The sequence below is a fragment of the Euprymna scolopes genome, chromosome 10 (genome assembly GCF_053919585.1).
Source record: "Euprymna scolopes isolate OS-2025 chromosome 10, ASM5391958v1, whole genome shotgun sequence".
Taxonomy (NCBI): Eukaryota; Metazoa; Mollusca; class Cephalopoda; order Sepiida; family Sepiolidae; genus Euprymna; species Euprymna scolopes.
The window spans coordinates 155,344,195-155,364,860 of NC_136491.1; the positions used below are offsets into that span (position 1 = coordinate 155,344,195).

Sequence of the window (20,666 nt, forward strand, 5' to 3'; positions counted from 1 at the left end):
ATAGGAAACAATTGAGTCGCTCCCAACACCCTTTTCCACAAATTGAACAAGAGAACATTCCACTAAAAAGTGTGATTTCATTAAATAGTTTAAACATGTCAACCTTTACACACACACATGTGACATAACAGACATAAGAAAACAAAGTTTTTTTATTTTTCATCAGAATATGTTCAAAATGGGGAAAAATTTAGTGGTCCCCCAACAAAGAAGGAATTGGATGTTTTAATTCACTACCGAAATTTTGCCCAAACATTAGTCATGATGAAAGTAGATTTTTGCCAGAACGGATTGTCTGGGATAACTCAGGTTGCCTCCCTAGGAGGCCTTATATATGTAAAATTGCCCCCAAATCGTTCATCCATTCATTTGTTCACACTTTTATTAGTAGCCATTGGATTTTTGGAAATTTTGCATGAATTCTAGTCATGGTGAAAGTAAATTTTTGCATGCGTGGAGGGTGATCCTGCATGCTCAGCCTGTTTATTGGAGATTTATTAAAAAGTTTTGTAAATAAAAAAAAAACATGCTCCTCCACACCCTTGCATGAAAAGATAAATATTTAATATATCACCTCCTTTTAATCAATCCTTGTATTAAAAATCACTTTCTGATGAAAAATCAAATCACTGTTTACAGATGCCATGTGTGAAAGTCGACAAAAAGCTGTTCCTTTTGTTTTGCTTATTTGGTGGGGTCCTTAAAACCTAATTGATCCATTGTTTTTATTTTATTTATTTTTAATTTTCTGCGTGTTTTAGTTGAAGGCATTCCATCCGACACAAAAGCCTCACTACTTTTTCTCAAATCTCTGTTTCCTGTGGACAAATTTGAAAGCCGTCTACCTCCTGTGATTCTAAAACATCAAGTCTACAGCATCATGAAGAACCGCACTTTAGTTGACAAACAATTGGTAAGCTCATTTTTAACGCCAATTTTAACCTCTGCCTCCTCTTCTTCCTCCTCCTCCTCCTCCTCCTCCTCTTCTTCCTCCTCCTCCTCCTCCTCCGTTCAAGTCCAATCATCAAATGGAAAACAAAGTTTTTATCAAGAATTACACTTATGTTCAAAAAAAAAATGTAAGAAAAATCTTTACGATGTACGTCATCGAACTCATCATGGAAAAATGTCTTATTCCAAAAATCATAAAAATTGACCAATTTTTTTTTTATTTATCTAAGACAAACAAATTTTATAATGATTTGGAGGGGACAGTTGGTAGATACCTCGGGATACATTGAAATTCAAAGGGGGGGGTCAACTCAATTCGACTGCCGAGGTTTATTTATTTCTCCATAAAAGATCATCAATGGCTGTCAAAAATACTTAATCACTAAAAATCATAGAAATTGATTTTCTTAAATAAAAAAAACAAACTAATTGATCAATTTACATAATTTTTGGAATATGACCTCTTTGTTCCATGACAAGTATGTGCAGCATAAATATTTTTGGTATTTGTTGTTTTTTTTTTGTTTTTTTTAAATAAGTGTAATTCTAAATCTACATCCAAGATAACACTCAAGTTCTGTTTCTTTTTTCTTCTCAACGTCAAGATATTTTCAATCTCTATTTTATTGCTTATTCCTGATTCATTGTCAATATTTTTGAAGTGAGCTGTAAATAATTCTACAGATAAAGATATGAGAAACTAACAAACTAAACAAAATGATTTACGATTCTTGTCCAGAATAATAATTTATTTATTATCTACATAATATTCTAAGTTCTCCTTCCTCAGTTTGTATGTTACGCATTGAAAAAGGTCAGATTTATTTTTTGAAGACCAAATTGCTTCATAAAAGGCCAAATTCACTAAACTTAGCTTTAAAAAGGCCAATCTGACAACCCTGGATAAGAATATGAGAGTGACCTACCTTTGATGTAGTTGCATTTTGAATATCATTTATATAAGCATTGCTGTAATTGTGTGAGAAAGGAAATCTTAATTTCGACATGCAGTGGTTCTTCATCAAAGAAATGGTTTCTACTGATTTTTGTTTGTCAACTCTAATTAATTACAATGTTAGCTTCCAAATTATGCAGTCAAAATTACTTGAATATTACTGAAATATTAAAAGAAAAAAACAACTTTAATCATGTTAGCAGGTGGAAACTTGCAGCCATCTTTTTTTTTTATAAAATAAATCAAAACGGGAAAATTATCTCCCTTTTGGACTCTCCTGTGTCTTGCATAAAAGCAAATACGATCGTTTTCTTCAAATTCTATTTTTTATTTTCTTTAATAAATAATTTTCTACCGTATTGATTTTCATAATTTTGGGATATAATCATCTTAAAAATACAAGGAATACATGGATACCATTCTTTTCATGTGAAATTCAGTTTTACGGTTTCTGCAATTTCATTCTGATAGTGTAGAAGCACCCAATATTACTTTCTGAGTATTTATTAGTACTTAACATCTCATTTGGGTCAGCTCTATATTTAAAATACAATGGACACTATTTTCATAGAAATGGTAATAAACTCATGTTTGCTGCGTGTTATTGTTTTTCTGTCCAAAAAACTAAATCTTTTGCGCTATTCAGAAAAATATCAGCTTCTCCAAAGCATATTTGTTGATTAAATATATATTTCTATTCTGTGGAATTTCCACGAGTCCTTCTCACATATATTCATTTTTGATGAACTCAAGGGAGATAACTCTATAATTACACAATAACTTTCCTTTCATCTTTTTTGATGAGTAAGGGAAAATGTCTCCTCTCTTTTCTTAGCTGGTAAAATATTTTCAGAAAAAAACTAAAACAAAACAAAATATACTTGTGTCCATAACAGAGGAAAGAAAGAAAATAAATAGATTTGTCTGAATCAAGTATTGACATATCAGACGGATCGCCATTTAGGTCTCACTTTGAAAATTCCACATCATTATGTATGTTAGGTGTGATTAAAAACCAATCTATAAATATAAAAGCGAAAATGTATGTATGTGTGTTCGCTTTTTCTGTATGTCTACAAAAGGCTTTTTTCAGAGAAGTGGTCGGTCGGTTCACAACTTAAAACTTTTTATATCATATAGAAATCGTAATATCTCAGAGTTAACAACGGAGCTCGCCTGTCTATTTAATTTGCTCGACTTTGGGAAGATAAATATTCAACATTTGTCGCTCGCTGCATGTGGATTAGTCTTTTTCTTATAATGAAAGCGACACTAATTCTGGCGGTATTTTCCGTCTATCGGCGGAAATGTCTGAAAGCAATCAGCTTTGATCAATGTGGAAATATTTTCCATATATCAAACAATTGCTATTCAATTTGGACAAGGAGCTGCCCCCCCCCCCAACATCTTGGGAAAATAAAAATTAAAAAAAGCATTCCCCGCAGTAAATGAAATACTATCCCGCAGTCAAACTTGACCTCATTAAGTCATTAAAACGTGCACCTGCCAAATCCAAGTAATTAAATAAATTCAAACGTCTTTCCGTTAACATCTCACGGTGGCCCAATGGTTAAAACCGTTGCACTTTTTTTTTTCACACTTTAATTTCCAACTTTGCCTCAACGGTTCGGGTTCGATCCTCATACTTACCTACCAAAACATTTTTTTATTTTATTTAACCCCCCCCCCCCTCCGGGAGTTTCCACACGCACCTCCAAACACCCGGGCAACGCCGGGTACCCCTCGCTAGTAACATATAAAATTAAAATCAACAGGAAATATTAAAATATTTTACTTCAACAGTTGATTGTTAGATCTGTAATTATTTGGTGGTTTGATTTTTCAATAGCGTATATGTGAAGGCTTTAATGAAAATTTTTTTTTTTTTTTTTTCAAGGCTGAAATGAAGTCAACTGGTGAGATCAAAGTTTTTAAATTAGGAACCGAATCCAATGACTACAGTATTCTATTTACTGATGACTATCAAAGCCATATTACACGCACAACGGCAGACAATTGCGTCAGTAAAGTTGTTATCGGTCAGTATTTTTTTTTTATTAATTTTAACCATTTTTGTTTTTATGATCAAATTTCTATCGTAATAACTGCATGATTAAACAAATAATGTTAATGCCTTGAGCAAAAATAAAATAATTATATTCAACGACGTATAAATGCACATAAATCTGTAGCGGACAAAGTCACCTTTTTCTTGTAGTTGAGAAAATCATAAAAAGATTATAGTCGCTTGCCTCTCTCCGACAAGAAATGACAAGTGTTAAATTGTAAAAGTTCATAACAAAAGATGCATAATACTTATGTGTATATAAAGATTGGTACTGGTTCAGAATTCACCCTATATTAAAAAAAAAGAAAAATCTGTGCAATGTATATACCCGTGACAGAACAAAAATATCATATTCCAAAAATCGCGTAAATCGATCTACTAGTTTTATTTTTATAAAGAAAATCATTTTTAAGTGAATTTGAATTTTTCCAATGTCTCCAGGTTAAAAATGGCTTTTTTTTTTCTTTTTTTTTTTTTTTTACAAAGGCATCACCACATTATCAAGGCCCAGAGGCCACTCAAGGATAAGGGTTAAAGAGTGTACAGTAGAAATTGATCAATATAGTAATCATTAGTAATGAAAATTTGGTAAATTTAATAACTTATATGGAACGGCTCATCAAGAACTTATTTACTTTAGACTTGAACACAACCATATTGTAGTCAGCCGGAAAGCAGGAAAACGGAAGACAATTCCACAGGCATGCAGTTCTAAGAAAGAAGCTTTGTTCATGGAATCTACGTTTAGGTTTAGGCACAGATAAAGAGTGGGGGAAATTATTGATAGTGTTTACAGCTAGACGAGTGTTTCTTGTGAAAGTTTGGCGAGGGGGGACCATAGATTGAAGCTCAGTTGAACACTTTCCATGAAAATAACGATACATCAGAGACAAACTCGCAACATCTCTTCTGTGAGATAGAGGTTGCAAGGAGGAGAAAAGGACATCTCCTACGAGGCTACGAAGTCTATTTTGAACTCTATCAAGGCAGGACAAGTCCTTTCTAGCAGCTCCTGCCCAGATGTGGCAACAGTATTCCATCCTTGGACGTACCTGGCTCTTATATAGATAGAGAATAGCATCAGCAGTGAGATATCTACTGGATCGATAGAAAGATCCCACCATTTTTCCAGCGGCCTTGGCAACAGATTTGATATACGTGTTCCATTTAAGATCAGGAGTAATGGTCAAGCCCAGAAGCTTGTCAAAACTTGAGGCCTCCTGAAGACGAGAGCCATTCATTTCAATTGATGACAAATGTGGATTAGAATGTTGATGATGTAAAGAGAGAAGCTTGGTTTTAGATGCATTAAAAGTAACCAGCCACTCCTTTCCCCATTGTACTACGTGCTCAAGATCAGAGGAGAGAGAATTGGAGAGAACTTGGTCGTTTACTGTCTTAGATGTGGTACCATAAATGGTAGTGTCGTCAGCATAAATGGCTTTCTAAAATCTATGTCAAATATAATTTTTGAAGATTAAACTGCTTCAAAAAAGGCCAACTTCATAAAATTTAACTCTAAAAAGGCCAATCTCACAACCCTGGACAAGAATATGAGAGTTACCTACCGTTGATGTAGCTGTGTTTTCGAATATCAGTATAATTATCTCTATATTAATAAAGTAGCTGCAGGAATTTCCCTCTGAACTAAAGTATCATAGATTTGCAACAACAGATGCCACATACTAAATCAATACATCGAGGCTAATTGCCACTTTCTTATGTAGCTTTCAAGCACCATTTTAGACACATTCAGTCGTTATTATGAAAATACTACATTGCATTCTATGAGCAACACCAACACAATCGCAACATCTATAGAGGAAGAAGTCCCTATTTTTCTCTCTAAATATTTAGTCCTACTACTGCTACCAGTTGTCATCGAGACGAATTCTACACGTTCCACAGATTTTGTGATTACACTGACTGTAACTGGCTCATACATATGTAGACGTAACATAATATTTCCAATTTCTGATTCATCCCTATATATATATAAAATGAACTCATTTTTCCCCTATGATTTTTACCTTACTAGGATTAAAAATCAAGACATTTCATGCGAATGTAATATGCACAAACTGCAGCACAATACCTAAGGTGTGTTATAGGCATATTACCTTTCCACTTCTTCAATCATCGTAGATTCCTATATTTTTTCTGCTGAGAGTTAACTGCCACAATCGGTTAAAAATCAATGGAAGTATTAAAATCTTTTCTCTCTAATTAATTCCTCCTTTCTCCGCCACCACTTACACCGTTTCCGGGATCGTTCACAAGGGACAGTTACAAAGGAACACCAGTTTGGGTTTTCTTTACTTCGTAGTTGCTTAAAAAAAGTGGAATGGAATTTTAATGTTCCTTTTCGTTCTATGCTTTCTACTGGGTGAAACACACCATGGACTTAACCGAATCGAAAGGTTATTTATGCCATTTTTTTTTTTTTCGCTTTTTGCTGTGCTTTTTTTGTTTTTGTTTTTCCGAACACGTTCATCATTTTTTTTCCCTTATTTTTTGCCTTTTTGCTTTTCCGATTTATTTTTTAAAGAAGTTTTACATTTGTTTGCTGTTTTTTTTTTGGTTTGGTTTGGTTTTTCTGATTATTTTAAGAAGTTTAACATCGTCTTCTTTTTTTTTTTTTTATATTTAAACAGGATTATTACTTCGCTTATTCTTTACTTTAACCCCCCCTTGCACACACACACACACACACACACACACATCCAAACACCCAGGCAATGCCGGGTACCCCCTCTAGTAAATAATAAAGGTTCCCTTGCCAAAGTCCGTCCATTCTGATTGTCTGAACTCTGAGAATTCTCATATTCTGGAATCCAGTTCTTCACTTTATAAATGAACGGTTACTAAAATTAAAATCTGGCATCACAAAGAGACGTATTATTTTGCCCTGCGTCAAGTTCGTTTAATGCATAGGTCATTACAGTTGTGTGTGTATGTGTGTGTGCACGTGCGTACAATACAAATCACTATATTAGTGGCTATTGAACTGCTGTTCCCTACTATTATTCTATGGGGTCCACAATATGTGTAAAGGGGTTACTCTTCCCCCTTACCTCTCTCTCTCTCGCTCTCACTGCACATATTTCCCTTCGCTAATGGTTCTTATTATAGTTTGTGCATGTGTGTTTTTGTGTGAGCATGCACTTGACAATGCGATAACATTTCTTCTTCTTCTTAACCATCAATTCATTTCTGTTTTGTTTTCTTCCTTTTTATCTATTTTACACAATTTTATTGTGTCGGTGTTTTATAATATATTTTTACTTTTCTAGTAAGTTACGTTTTTTGGACGCTAGCCATTAGTCTGTTTTTACATTATATATATAATATCCCCGAATGTGGCCTACGCACAGTATAATCTGTAACTTATGTGCGCGCACACACACTCATGGGAAGAGGAAGGAGTTTTCTAACTAATCTGTACTTTCACCGAACATTTTAAGTGTGTTTGAATTATTTGGAATTATTTCCTTTGTTTTCAAGATGTCATCACGATATCATTACAGTTCATTTGACCATAAAATTTGATTTCCTTCTTTCAAAATAAAACTATTTGATCAATTTACGTGATTATTGGTGTACAATATTTTCTTTCGCTCATGGGCACAGACGCAATTCTGACAAGGACCAGAATTTTTACATTTAAAATCGTGTTTGTACAAAAGTTTTGGGAGTAAAAAATTTGCCGCAAACTGAATATTTTTTTGAAAAGATCTTTAATTACAAAGATCAGTTAAAGAGCAAAGAAGAGAGTGAAATCCTTCAGAAATTGGTTTCATTATATATGCACCTGCTGTTTCTCTTCAGAATGAACAATGTCGAACAATGAAACCTGCATATAACGGATAAGGATAAAAACAAGAAATAAGTCGCCAGCATTTTAAAGGAAATTCCATATAAAAATGGTTCCTTTTTAAAAGGCATTACAGCCCGAATATAGGCATGGTGATATCCTGCTTTTATATATATATATATATATATATATATATATATAAACATTTGGGCTTACAATCAGTGTTAAGAAGACAGAAGTAGTGTATCAACCCTACCCAACTCCAAAGCAAGCTGGGAGTATAAGACAAAGCGCACCAAAACATTGATTTTCCAAAAGACAATTGAGGTGATTGGTAAAGCACTAAACTGTCTCAAGTCATTTCTTAGGCTCCAAAGTTAATCACAGTGGATCCCTAGATGATGAAATTGTTAACAAGATTGCTATGAGTACTTGCGCTTTTGGAAAGCTTCATCAAAGTGGTATTCGACTGGACACAAAAACCATGGTATACCGAACTGTTGTTATTTCTATCCTCATGTACGGCTCTGAGTCTTGGACTCAATACAGGCATCATATTCACTAATTGGATGTATTTTATAAAAGCTGTTTTGCACTCAATCTGTGGCATTACTCTTAGAGACAAGTTATCCAACACTGACCTTTTCACAAAGTGCAATATTTCTGGAATTCGGTCATTCTTTCTTCAGTGCCAACTGCGGTGGACTGGTCATGTCCTGAAAATGTCTGATGACAGGATACTAACAATACTAATGTACAGTCAGTTAGACGGAGAGAAAAGGAATGTGGGGGTGACCATTACTGATGTACAAAGACAAGTTAAAGAGCAATTTGTTTTCAATTTGTATTGCACACAGCAGTCTTGAGAACGAGATTGGAAATCACTTTGTTTTGAGAGTTTTCACTGTTTTCATTCCGATCATCTACGTGAAAAAAGGGAAAGAGCTAAATGACCAGCAGTCCTACATCGACCGCATCACTGAATCCACTTGTATTATGTGTGAACTCGTAAGTCTTTTGCAGAACTTAATTGTCGTCTGAGGCTGAAGCATAAACGAATTTAGTTGTTAGAACCTCATACATCAAAATCAATGTGAGAATCTAATATATATATATATATAACAAGAAAAATTGGTATAAATTCTACTGCAGATATCCTAACTGTAATCTCTGAACATATATACCATGCACAAGATAAGGCAGGGGAGGCTAGGTCAGTAGCCCAAGATATATCCAAGATCTTTTACAATGTATGGCACAATGTTTTCGTTTCATGAAAATTAAGTAGCTCCAGTTCTCTCCAAACTCTACAACAAATGCCTTAATGAATCATGTTTTCCGGGTTGTTGGAAAACTGCTTCTGTGGTACCAATATTCAAGAATTCTGGTGAAAGAACTGACCCATCAAATTATCGCCCCATTAGCCTCCTCCCACTTTTCGCCAAAATATTTGAGACAATAATTAACCATGCTCTAGTCCATCACCTTACAGATGCTAAACTTCTGACTGACAAACAATATGGATTTAGACAAGCCCATTCCACAGCTGACACCCTCACTGTAATCTCTGAACGTATATACCATTCACTGGACAAAGCGGGGGAGGGCAGAGCGGTAGCTCTAGATATATCTAAGGCTTTTGACAGCGTATGGCACAAGGGCCTCCTCGGGAAAATTAAATCATACGGTATCACTGGTAGAATACTTAGCATAATTGAATCTTTCCTAGACAAGAGAAAAATCCAGGTTGTCCTCGACGATCGAACATGTAAACAGTGATATAAATGCGGGAGTGCCTCAGGGGTCTATTCTTGGACCTCTATTGTTCCTGATATTTATTAATGACCTCCCCGACAAAACTGGCTCTGAGATGGGTATATATGCTGATGACACCACACTCTATAACAAGCATGACAGGAAAACAAATGAACACATATCTAAAGAAATGACAGAAACACTAGAGGATGACCGCCAATCTGTAGTGGAATGGGGACATAAATGGATGGTCACTTTCAATGCTGCCAAGACTAAACTGGTTTCCTTCAATAATTACAAGAAACCTTCTCTGCCACCAATAGCAATGGCCAGTGACTCCCTGTCTGAGAGTACATCTTTCAAACTGCTTGGCCTAACGTTCACAGGAAACATGAGCTGGAACAATTATATTGAAAACATTGCCAGGGCCGCTGCGAAAAAGGTAGGCTCTCTCTACCGTGCTAGAAAACTACTGACACCTGAAAGTATCCTGTACCTCTATAAGGCCACCATTCGCCCATGTATGGAGTATTGTTGTCACATTTGGGCTGGTGAATCTGCTAATAGTCTCTCGCTCCTAGACAAGGTTCAAAAAAGAGTCGCCAATCTGATAGGCCTTGAACTGGCATCTAAGCTTCAGCTTCTGTCCCATCGACGAAACGTTACATCCCTCTGCTTGTTTTACAAGTATTTTAATGGTGAATGCTCTGACAACATGCAGCTAAATCCCACCCCCACACAGTAGAGATCCCTAGATGTAAAAGATCTTTCTACTCCAGTAGAACCGCTAGACTCTGGAATTCCATTCCAGGTTCCTGCTTCCCTAACTGTACTGACATGCAGAAGTTCAAGTGGAACGTGAACCGACATCTTGCTGCCCAAATCCCTACATAGTGCCCCAGTAGTTGCTGCCCCTGATAGGAGCCCCCTACACCAAAGTGGCAATGTGCCTTGTTTGGGGTGAAAATGTAATTAAAAAAAAAAAAAATTATATGGTATTACTGGATTAATACTTAAATCTTTCTTAAATAAGAGAAAACTCCAGGTTGTCCTCAATGGTCGTACTTCAAAATAACTTGATATAAATGCAGGTGTGCCGCCAAAGATCGATCCTTGGACCTTTATTATTATTTCTTTCATTCTAATTCGACCTCCCTGATAAAATTGCCTCTGAGATAGGTATAATTGCTGATGACACTATAACAAGGGGAAAACGAATGAACACACATCTAAAGAAATGGCTCTATAAGAGACATGAGGAGAAACTGAATGAACACGTATCCAAGGCAATGGTGGAAACCCTAGAGGAAGATTTTTAGTCTGTAGTAGAATAGGAACATAACTGGATGGTAACATTCAATGCTGCCAAGACTAAGCTTGTTTCCTTCAATAATTTACAAGAAATCTTCTCAACCACTGATAGCCATTCCTAATGATACACTACCTGAAAGCTCTTCGTTCAAACACCTCGGCTTAACATTCACAGGCAACATGAAATGGAACAAATATTAGGGGCATTGCCAAGACTGCTGCAAAGAAGGTGGGCTCTCTCCCCTGTGCTAGAAAGTTACTCATACCTGAGAGTATCCTGTACCGCTACAAAGCCACCATTCACCCCTGCATGGAGTATTGTTGCCACATTTGGGCTGGTGCATCTGCTACTACCCTTTCACTCCTAGGCAGGATTCAAATAAGTTGCTAATCTAATAGGTCCAGTACTGTCAACTAAACTTTAACCTCTGTCCCATCGCCGAAATGTTGCATCCCTTTGCCTGTTTTACAAGTATTTTAATGGAATGTGCTCTGATGAACTCGTTACACTTGTGCCCCTGCAACGTACATATCTCCAACAAACCTGCTTAGCAACAAAATTACACCCTTCACTGTTGAGGTTCCTAAATGCCAGGAAACCTTCTTCTCTAATAGCTTCTTCCCTCGAACAGTCAGACTTTGGAATTCCCTTCCTGTTACCTGTTTCCCTAAACGTACTGATATGCACAAGTTCAAATGCAACGTAAACCAAAATCTTAATCTTTCTTAGCCATGATCCCAGTTAGTAGCACCTTACATCCAAGTGGCAATGTGCCTTGTTTGGGGTGAAGGTGAGTAAAAGAAAAAAAAAAGAAAGAAAGAAAAGATGTTAGCATATAAAATTATATGGTAATATATGACCTTGTCTGTGTGTGGAACGGTCTCTACCAAACTATTCAGTCAATGTTTGGTCTACGGACTTGAAACGTGAAACTCAATAAAAATTTATTTCAATAAAAATCAAATACACACGTACACAAAAAAAAATAAACTAAATCTATTTAAGTTAAAGAAAATTTATTGGTTTGGACAATTTCGAAATAAAATAACATTAAAATAAACACATGCATGTAAAAGGTTGTTTGAATTATCCTGGAAGAAAATGAGAAATTTATTTAATTAGAAATAAAAGAAACACATGCATGAAAAATAGGTAAAAAAAACCCAATAAACAAAGAATGTGTAAATAAAACAAATGAAGAAAAGGAACTGAATTTATTAAGAAAAATTATTTAAGTAAAAAAAAAAAAAAAAAATTAAAACAGATGAAACTATTTGCGCACTTTCCTGGTGTCTTACCAAAAGTACTATTTAGTCAATTGCGCGTTATTCTATTTTATTTACTACCGTCTTCAAAACAGTAAATATAATAATAAGTTGGTTTTCGTGCCAAGGCTTTAAATGTAGTATCTGTTCTGATGCTGCACGTTCATGCTAACACAACGAATACATATGTACAAAGAAAACACACACATGCACGCACATACTCAAAGCAAGCACACAAGAAAAACAAACAAACCAAAAAAGCAAACACATGCACACGCACGTGTATAAACACCAACACACATGTGTCCAAGTTTATGTGGCTTAATAGTTTTATGACACACGCGTGCACACAAACACATCTGCACACAGACGTGCAAAAGCAAAAAAAAAACACGTACACACACGTGTGTATGTACATAAACAAACTCATACACACATGCGTGTAAATAGAAACACAAGCATGCGGAAGTTTATGCAGCCTATTAGTTTAATGGTACACACACACACGCAGCAACATTTTCATTTTTTTATGTTTAAATAGATGTGTACTGCGTTGTCGGTGTGTTTAATAAAGCCAGAAGGTTTCTCTTTCGTATGTATGTAATTGGAAGTGACCGTTCAGTTTTGAGGCTGATACTGTTAATCTAGAATGTAGGAATGTTTATTGTTTAGCCAATGTATACGTAAAGGGAGACATCATTATTTCTATAGATGTAAGTGGTAAGAATATGCGATGTGTAGCCAGTTAATGATGGCGCAGACACAGGAAAGTAGGAAATAGAATAACTTCACGCGGTGAAGGATGGCGTCATAAGAGAACTTATGGAATAGGGGGTAAAATTGCAACTACTTCCTCTGTAGGTTATGACCATGATGATGATGTCGCTCCTAGGAGTAAATGTAATGTTTTAATATTACAAATTAATCTGTCTAAAATGGCGTTCTATATTTAAATAAGGTAATGGCTAATAAGGTAAACATACTAAATTTGTATGTGCCATCTGTAAACCTACAATATTTTCGTCCAGAGGGGAAAAACTGTGCCTCTTTTATTATATTTAGGGATTAGGTCGTTTTCTTTGTAGCGATGCTGCCATTTCTTATATGGGGAAATACCACTTCTGGTGATTCACCAGTCACATGACATCACTAAAAAAAACTTTCAGTCAACATCAGTATCTTGCTTAATGTAAACAGAATTTGTTCACAATATGAGTATATTAGAGATGTTTCACAAATTTTAAATGGGTAAAATTTAATCATGTGATTATTGCAAATGTAATCGTGTGATTAAAATTTAATTTAAATTAACCACATGTGGTTGCTTTCCTATCAATTATTCACCGAAAATGGATATTAACAGCAAAGCAACCATTGTGGGTCATATTTTTACTATATATTTTATTATGACAAGTTTCATCGTGAAACCACCACAAACTTCTAAAGCTACTTATGTTATATTAGAAACTGAGCGATCCCTAAAAACCTTTAAATATTGAATTTTTGGCATTTTAAAAAAAATTTGAAGAATCTGGTAGCTGAGTATCAAATCAATAATAATCTACTAAAAATAGTGAAAAAATAACAAAAAGAACCTCTCCCAACCATACAGGCAATAATTTGGTTTCGTGGTTCCAATAAGGGGGGGGCGATTTATTAGAACTTTGTATGAGAAACTGAGCATCCCTTAAAAATTTTTAAATATTGAATTTTTTGCATTTTGGTTATCCACTCAAAAAATTGAAAAAAAAAGGCACAAAAAGAATGGTACTCTTGCAGAAGTTGACCTGAATCCTTGAGATTTTCCATCAATTATAGTTAGGGCTCAACCTGGCAATCACTGGATTAAGCCAAGCGTTGTTCAAATGTTGAAACATTAAATCGCCATTTTTTTTCTCTAATAATTAATTTCTACCTTATCATTTTTCGTAAGTTTTCGATATTTTCATACTGTGACATGGCAATTCAGTAGATATTGGTTTCACTTCAAAATCAATATTTCAATTTCCGAATTTTCCTACAATAATGTTTACAGATTTTCTCATTAATTATATTTGAAAGCAATATTTTTTTCTCCAAAAAACGTGTGCAAAAATAAGGATATTTATTGGAATAAAAAACAAACAAGTATACCAAACTATTTCCTTTTTTTTTTTTTTTTTTTAAACTTATCCTACAACATTTTTACATTCTTTTCTTTCTTTCTTCATTCTGAATCATCATTGGTCTCTCACTTACTTTGTTCGTTTATTTTTTTTAAACAGTTTTCTTTTCAATTTTTCTATTGATTTATTTTTGATAAAACACTATATTTTCATACAAAAAGAAAATCGGCTAAATTTTTTAATTTACGAGATTTTCCAGTGCGTGCTCACATACATGTCTATAGTAAAATTAAACCATCATGTTTTCCCCTCTGTCAACCATCAGGAAGAACAGGCAGTGAACATGCATTAAATAATTTAAACGAATATACCATTTTAATTTAAGATATTGCACTTCACAATTCGCTTGGCATTTGCAATAATCATTAATAAGGCTCAGGACAATTTTTCCATTTGTGTGACTTACATCTATACACTGATTGCTTCTCACGTGGACGTTGCATGTTTTACAGTCGGAAAATCAGACAATATACATTTGTACAGAAAAAGGTACACCTCGAAATATTTTGTATCCACAAATCTTGAGAACATAAGCATAAGAAACGTGCATTTTGTCTTTTTTGGTTTTTGTGTTCCATTTAATCAAACTGAGCCACAGACACACGCGGCCGGGTACAGCTAGTAGAGAGAGAGAGAGAGAGATTTATATATCACTTGTTTTTGTCTTTTCTCAACACTGACAACTTTTCATTCCTTGCATTATAATAGCTTTCTAACACTTCCTTAAATACATAAATCACACAATGCTTCAAGCAAACTACATTTCGCTATTATATAATATATATATTATATCATGGAATAATATATATATTATATCATGGAATAATATATATATTTATTATATCATGGAATAATATATATATTATATCATGGAATAATATATATATTATATCATGGAATAATATATATATATCATGGAATAATATATATATATCATGGAATAATATATATATATTATATCATGGAATAATATATATTATATCATGGAATAATATATATATATTATATCATGGAATAATATATATATATTAAATCATGGAATAATATATATATATTAAATCATGGAATAATATATATATATTATATCATGGAATAATATATATATATTATATCATGGAATAATATATATATATTATATCATGGAATAATATATATATATTATATCATGGAATAATATATATATATTATATCATGGAATAATATATATATATTCTATCATGGAATAATATATATATATTCTATCATGGAATAATATATATATATTCTATCATGGAATAATATATATATATTCTATCATGGAATAATATATATATATTCTATCATGGAATAATATATATATATTCTATCATGGAATAATATATATATATTCTATCATGGAATAATATATATATATTCTATCATGGAATAATATATATATATTCTATCATGGAATAATATATATATATTCTATCATGGAATAATATATATATATTCTATCATGGAATGATATATATATATTCTATCATGGAATGATATATATATATTCTATCATGGAATGATATATATATATTCTATCATGGAATAATATATATATATTCTATCATGGAATAATATATATTCTATCATGGAATAATATATATATATATTATATCATGGAATAATATATATATAATCTATTATGGAATAATATATATATATTCTATCATGGAATAATATATATTATATCATGGAATAATATATATATATATATATATTCTATTATGGAATAATATATATATATATATATATATATATATATATATATATATTCTATTATGGAATAATATATATATATATATATATATATATATATATATATATATATATATATATATATATATATATATTCTATCATGGAATAATATATATATATATTATATCATGGAAAACACATCTCTAAATATATATATACATACACCAGGTTAAAGGTATTCAAGAGTGATAACTAATGAATTTAACGAGATTATTAAGAGTGCTCAAGAAAAGAAGAGCAAGATATATATGTATTTTTATATATATTAAAACTTGTATTTCTTGTTGAATAATAAATTTGTTGTAAATTCTAATTTACAGAGTTTAAATTCAATTTTTTATAATTTCCTGATGTTAAACTGTATATGATAATTTATCAATTAATTTGTAATCTGTCAGTTTGCTATATATCCATTGTGAAGGAGACATTGTGTGTGTCTTTATTGATAGCTTCTATATTAGGTTTGAAAAGTATGTTGTGTTTAAAATGTTTTTTCGTTTTTCTCTTTCAAATATGCACTGTCTATCCTGTAAAACTCAATATATTCATCTGATGCGACCTTTGACCATTTTATATTATTGGATTTTAAGCACAAATTTTTTTTAAAAAGGAAAAATGAGTTTTATGAGGAAGCTACATTTTTTTTTTTTTATTATAATTCCAAAGTTTGCTTACTTTCATTTGGCCCTCTCTTACCCCGTCCCCCTCTCTAGTTTTCTATGTTAAAACGTTTTCTGCTTTTCTTCAGATAAATTTCTGAACACTGTTGTGAAAAACTGGAATGATGTCAGTGTAAACAAAGATATTATGATCAACAAATTTCACTTTCAGGATGATGAGATCACGTAAGTTGATTCGCAGCTCTCCTCCTTCTCTGTCAGCACCTTTGTAACCTCTACCCTATCCTAGATCAACGTCCTCTACAGCACCTATTAATCACTCCCCTCCTACTCCTTCATTCCCTACACCCTCACATGCATACATACATGCATGATGTGAACCTCTGATAGTCCCACCCATCACTTACCTGAAACTATGCACTTTTGTTCTGTAAGGTTTATTTATCACTTTGAGATTCCCTGGTTATCAATCCAGGCTATTGATCCTTCAACAATTTCTGCCTGTCAACGACAACTCTTATAAGAGTTGTCGTCGATAGGCAGAAATCAGAAACTCAGTATTAACACTGGTGTCTTGAGGTTCCATCCTGGGCCCAACTTTTTTCCTGATCTTCATTAATGATCTCCCAAATCACATTCTTAGATCATTCGTAGACATTTATGCAAATGACACCACAATCTATGGCAACACTTCAAAGACTGACAATGACCAAGATCTTTCTGACTCTCTTCTGATCTGGAGAAAGTGGTGCAATGGGAAAAGGGTGGCTGGTTAATTTTAATGCATCGAAAACCAATCTTCTCTTCTTTCATTATAATTGGTCTGACCCCCATCATGCCTCAATTGAAATGAATGGTTCTCGTCTTGGAGAAGCTCATGTCTTGACAAGCTTCTGGGATTAACCTTCACTCCTGATCTGAAACGAACATACACATATCAAATCTGTTGGCAAGGTCGCTAGAAAAATGGTTGGATTATTCTACCGCTTCAATAGGTATCTCACTAGCGATGCAATCCTTTATATGTATAAGAGCCAGGTATACCCTAAAATGGAGTACTGTTGCCACATCAGCACGACTTATCCTGCTTTGATAGAGTACAAAACCGGCTTTGAAATCTAGTAGGTGATGCTCTTTTCTCTTCCTTGCAACAACTTTCCCACAGAGGAGACATTGCGAGCCTGTCTCTGCTCTATTGTTATTTTCATGACAGATGCTCATCTGAACTTCAGTCTATTATCCCCCCCCCTTGCCAAACTTTCACAAAAAAAACACTTGTCTAGCTACAACTCACTCTCTATTTGTGCCTAAATCTAAACGCAGATTCCATGAACAAAGTTTCTTTCTTAGAACTGTCCACCTGTGGAACACAGTTTCAGTGGTCTGCTTCCCAGTTGAATACAACATGGTAGCCTTCAAATCTAATGTAAACAAGTTCTTGTTAAGTCGTTTCCATAAATAATCAAATTTACACCATTAACAATTATTACATTATTGCCTTACATACATTATCCTCAAGTGGCCTTCACGTCTTGATAAGTGGTAACTCCCAAGTAAACAAAAAAAAAAGTTACATACCTCGCTGGGAGGTACCGAAACATTTAGCCAATTAAATCACAGCAGCGACCAATTCGCAAACTGTATCTTTTTTGTATTAAATTGTTAAAGTATAGAATATTTTTAAAAAATCATCAATTCCCTATGCTAAGAATTGCTTTCTAAATAAAAGCGTTATTTCAGCATGGTTCATAAGCTGCACAAGTCCAAGAAATTACCATACAATGACTTTTTTTATCATAATTATGATTGCATTTGAAATAAAATATACTTTTTATTTTTCATGAGATGTGTAGATACTTTTTCATGCTTCAATAGAAAGAGATGTTTACGGGTGGTGGTGGGATACACTTTAATCTCAGCATTTGATACAGTCATGTTACGGTTGTTGTTGCAGGCAATTAGTGAAGGCATCAGTGTTAATTGTACGTGATGCAGGAACGTGGTGGCTGTCCATCCCAAATGCTGGCATTTTTATAAAGAATTTGATAAGAGGAAGAAAAGCAGCAATCACAATCATAAAGAAGACGAAATACAAAGAAATTTTCAAAGATGTGAGTAATTGAAAAAAAATTTCTTTAAAATCCATTTTCTTCATTTGTTTTTTTCCCCCCAGTCGATGTGGTTGCATGTACAGGGTGTTGTTTTTTGTTTGTTTTTTATTTTCAGAGACAGCCAGCGTTAAACTGGCAACTTTATTCTCTGTAATTGCAGATTTGGCAACTATTGGTTATTGAGTTCAGCTTAGTTTGGCAATTCATCATGAAGAGACTGACAAGCGAACAGCATTGCAAATTGCGCAAATTTAATGAACGAATAATTTCACAAAATGGACCTGTCAACTGGTCACTTCATTCGTGTGATTTAACCCATTAGATTATCTTCTTTAAGAATATGTGAAGTCCTATGTTTACACTGATAAACCAGACACACTAGACCACTTGGAAGACAACATTCATGGTTTTATTGCCGAAATACAACCTATTTAATGTGTAGAGTTTGTGAAAATTAAATCTCTAGATTACACCATCTACACACAAGCCACAGGGGTCATATATCCAAAATATATTTAAATTATAAATGCGAAAAATTGATCTTTGGAATAAACCATATATTTATATCATAAAAATATTTTCTGTTATTTAAAGTATGCTGCTTTAAAAACAAAAAAAAACACTACCTTTATTATTAGTGATGGTTAACCATATTCCATGTTGTTGATCATTTGTGTATTGTGTCTGTTGGTGTTTTCTACGTGCTTAAACTCCTGGAAGAACAATAAGGTTGACTCTGGCTGGAGGGCATATCGGTTGAAGCGTAGTCAAAAATACATACAATGTGAACAACATCATTCATTCAATATTTAAAAAAACTGTCTACGATTCTAATGATTGAAAGTGGCGTAGCTGCACTAAAAAATATAACTGGATTATTTTCTTACGTCAAGAGGTCCACTTAAAATAGGACAATGAAAACAAAAAAAATTTTACTTTAACAAGAAAAATTTTAATTTTTTAAAGCTTAGATTAAAATAATTTTTATGTTTTAGCAAACACATTTTCATGTTTTTTTAAAAACAAATTTACTTTGAAAAATTAAAAACTTTTTTACATTTAAAATTTTTATTTGTTATATAAAGTCTCCGTCATTTCCTTTTGTCTCCTTTTTGAAAGATTTTCTTTTATTTGGAATCTCTTCAAGAAATTTTCCAAAGTTCAGAGAAAATGTGGAAAAGCAGTAATAGTCTTGAATCAACTATGATAATGTTTTGAAATCACAAAAAATATTTTGAATGTTTGCTTAAGATTTGTTTCCGCATATAAAGATGACAATTTTTTTTGTTTTTATTATCAGGATCTGGAACAAAGGAAATGGCCACGACTTGCACGATTGGGGATAGTTTATCACATCCATGATATTATTGGTGCTGATCTTGTAGATTGGTAAGTGTTTCACTTTTTTCTTTTTTTTCTTGAAAACAAAATTGTTTCTTGTCCACAATTTCCCAACTAAATTAAAAAAATAAATAAAAATTTGGATGATGTCCATAACGAAACAATAACATCATATTCTAAAAGTCATGTAAATTGTTCAAGTAGTTGTAGTTTTATTAATAAAATCATTTTTAAACGATTAATAGGAATTTTTAGGCATTGCAACATAAATTGTATCTCATTTTGCATTTGATACAAGACAATAATTTACAACACAATAAATGGGGTGCTTATACTAGTAATACACACGGAAGAAAAAACGCTTTGGATAATCACAGATTTCAAGGTAGTTCTACTAAAATAGCCATATTTTTCAAACCAAAGCACTTCAAGTCTTCAAATTACTACTGTTTTGTTCGGAAATGAATATACTTTCAAATGAATTAATAAATATGAATGTACATTATATATTTTAAGAGTTTTAAGCAAATAAAGTGAT

General features: G+C 33.1%; 1 protein-coding gene across 1 annotated transcript in view; it reads left to right on the top strand.

The window, feature by feature from the left end:
- LOC145286316 (winged helix repair factor 1-like) overlaps window positions 1-20,666 on the top strand; it is a 61,785-nt gene that overhangs the window by 32,228 nt on the left and 8,891 nt on the right. The window contains exons 3-7 of the mRNA XM_080135230.1: window positions 762-913; window positions 3,804-3,945; window positions 16,805-16,901; window positions 18,631-18,787; window positions 20,088-20,176. Coding sequence (XP_079991356.1) covers window positions 762-913; window positions 3,804-3,945; window positions 16,805-16,901; window positions 18,631-18,787; window positions 20,088-20,176 — 637 coding nt within the window. The remainder of the gene's footprint in view (window positions 1-761; window positions 914-3,803; window positions 3,946-16,804; window positions 16,902-18,630; window positions 18,788-20,087; window positions 20,177-20,666) is intronic.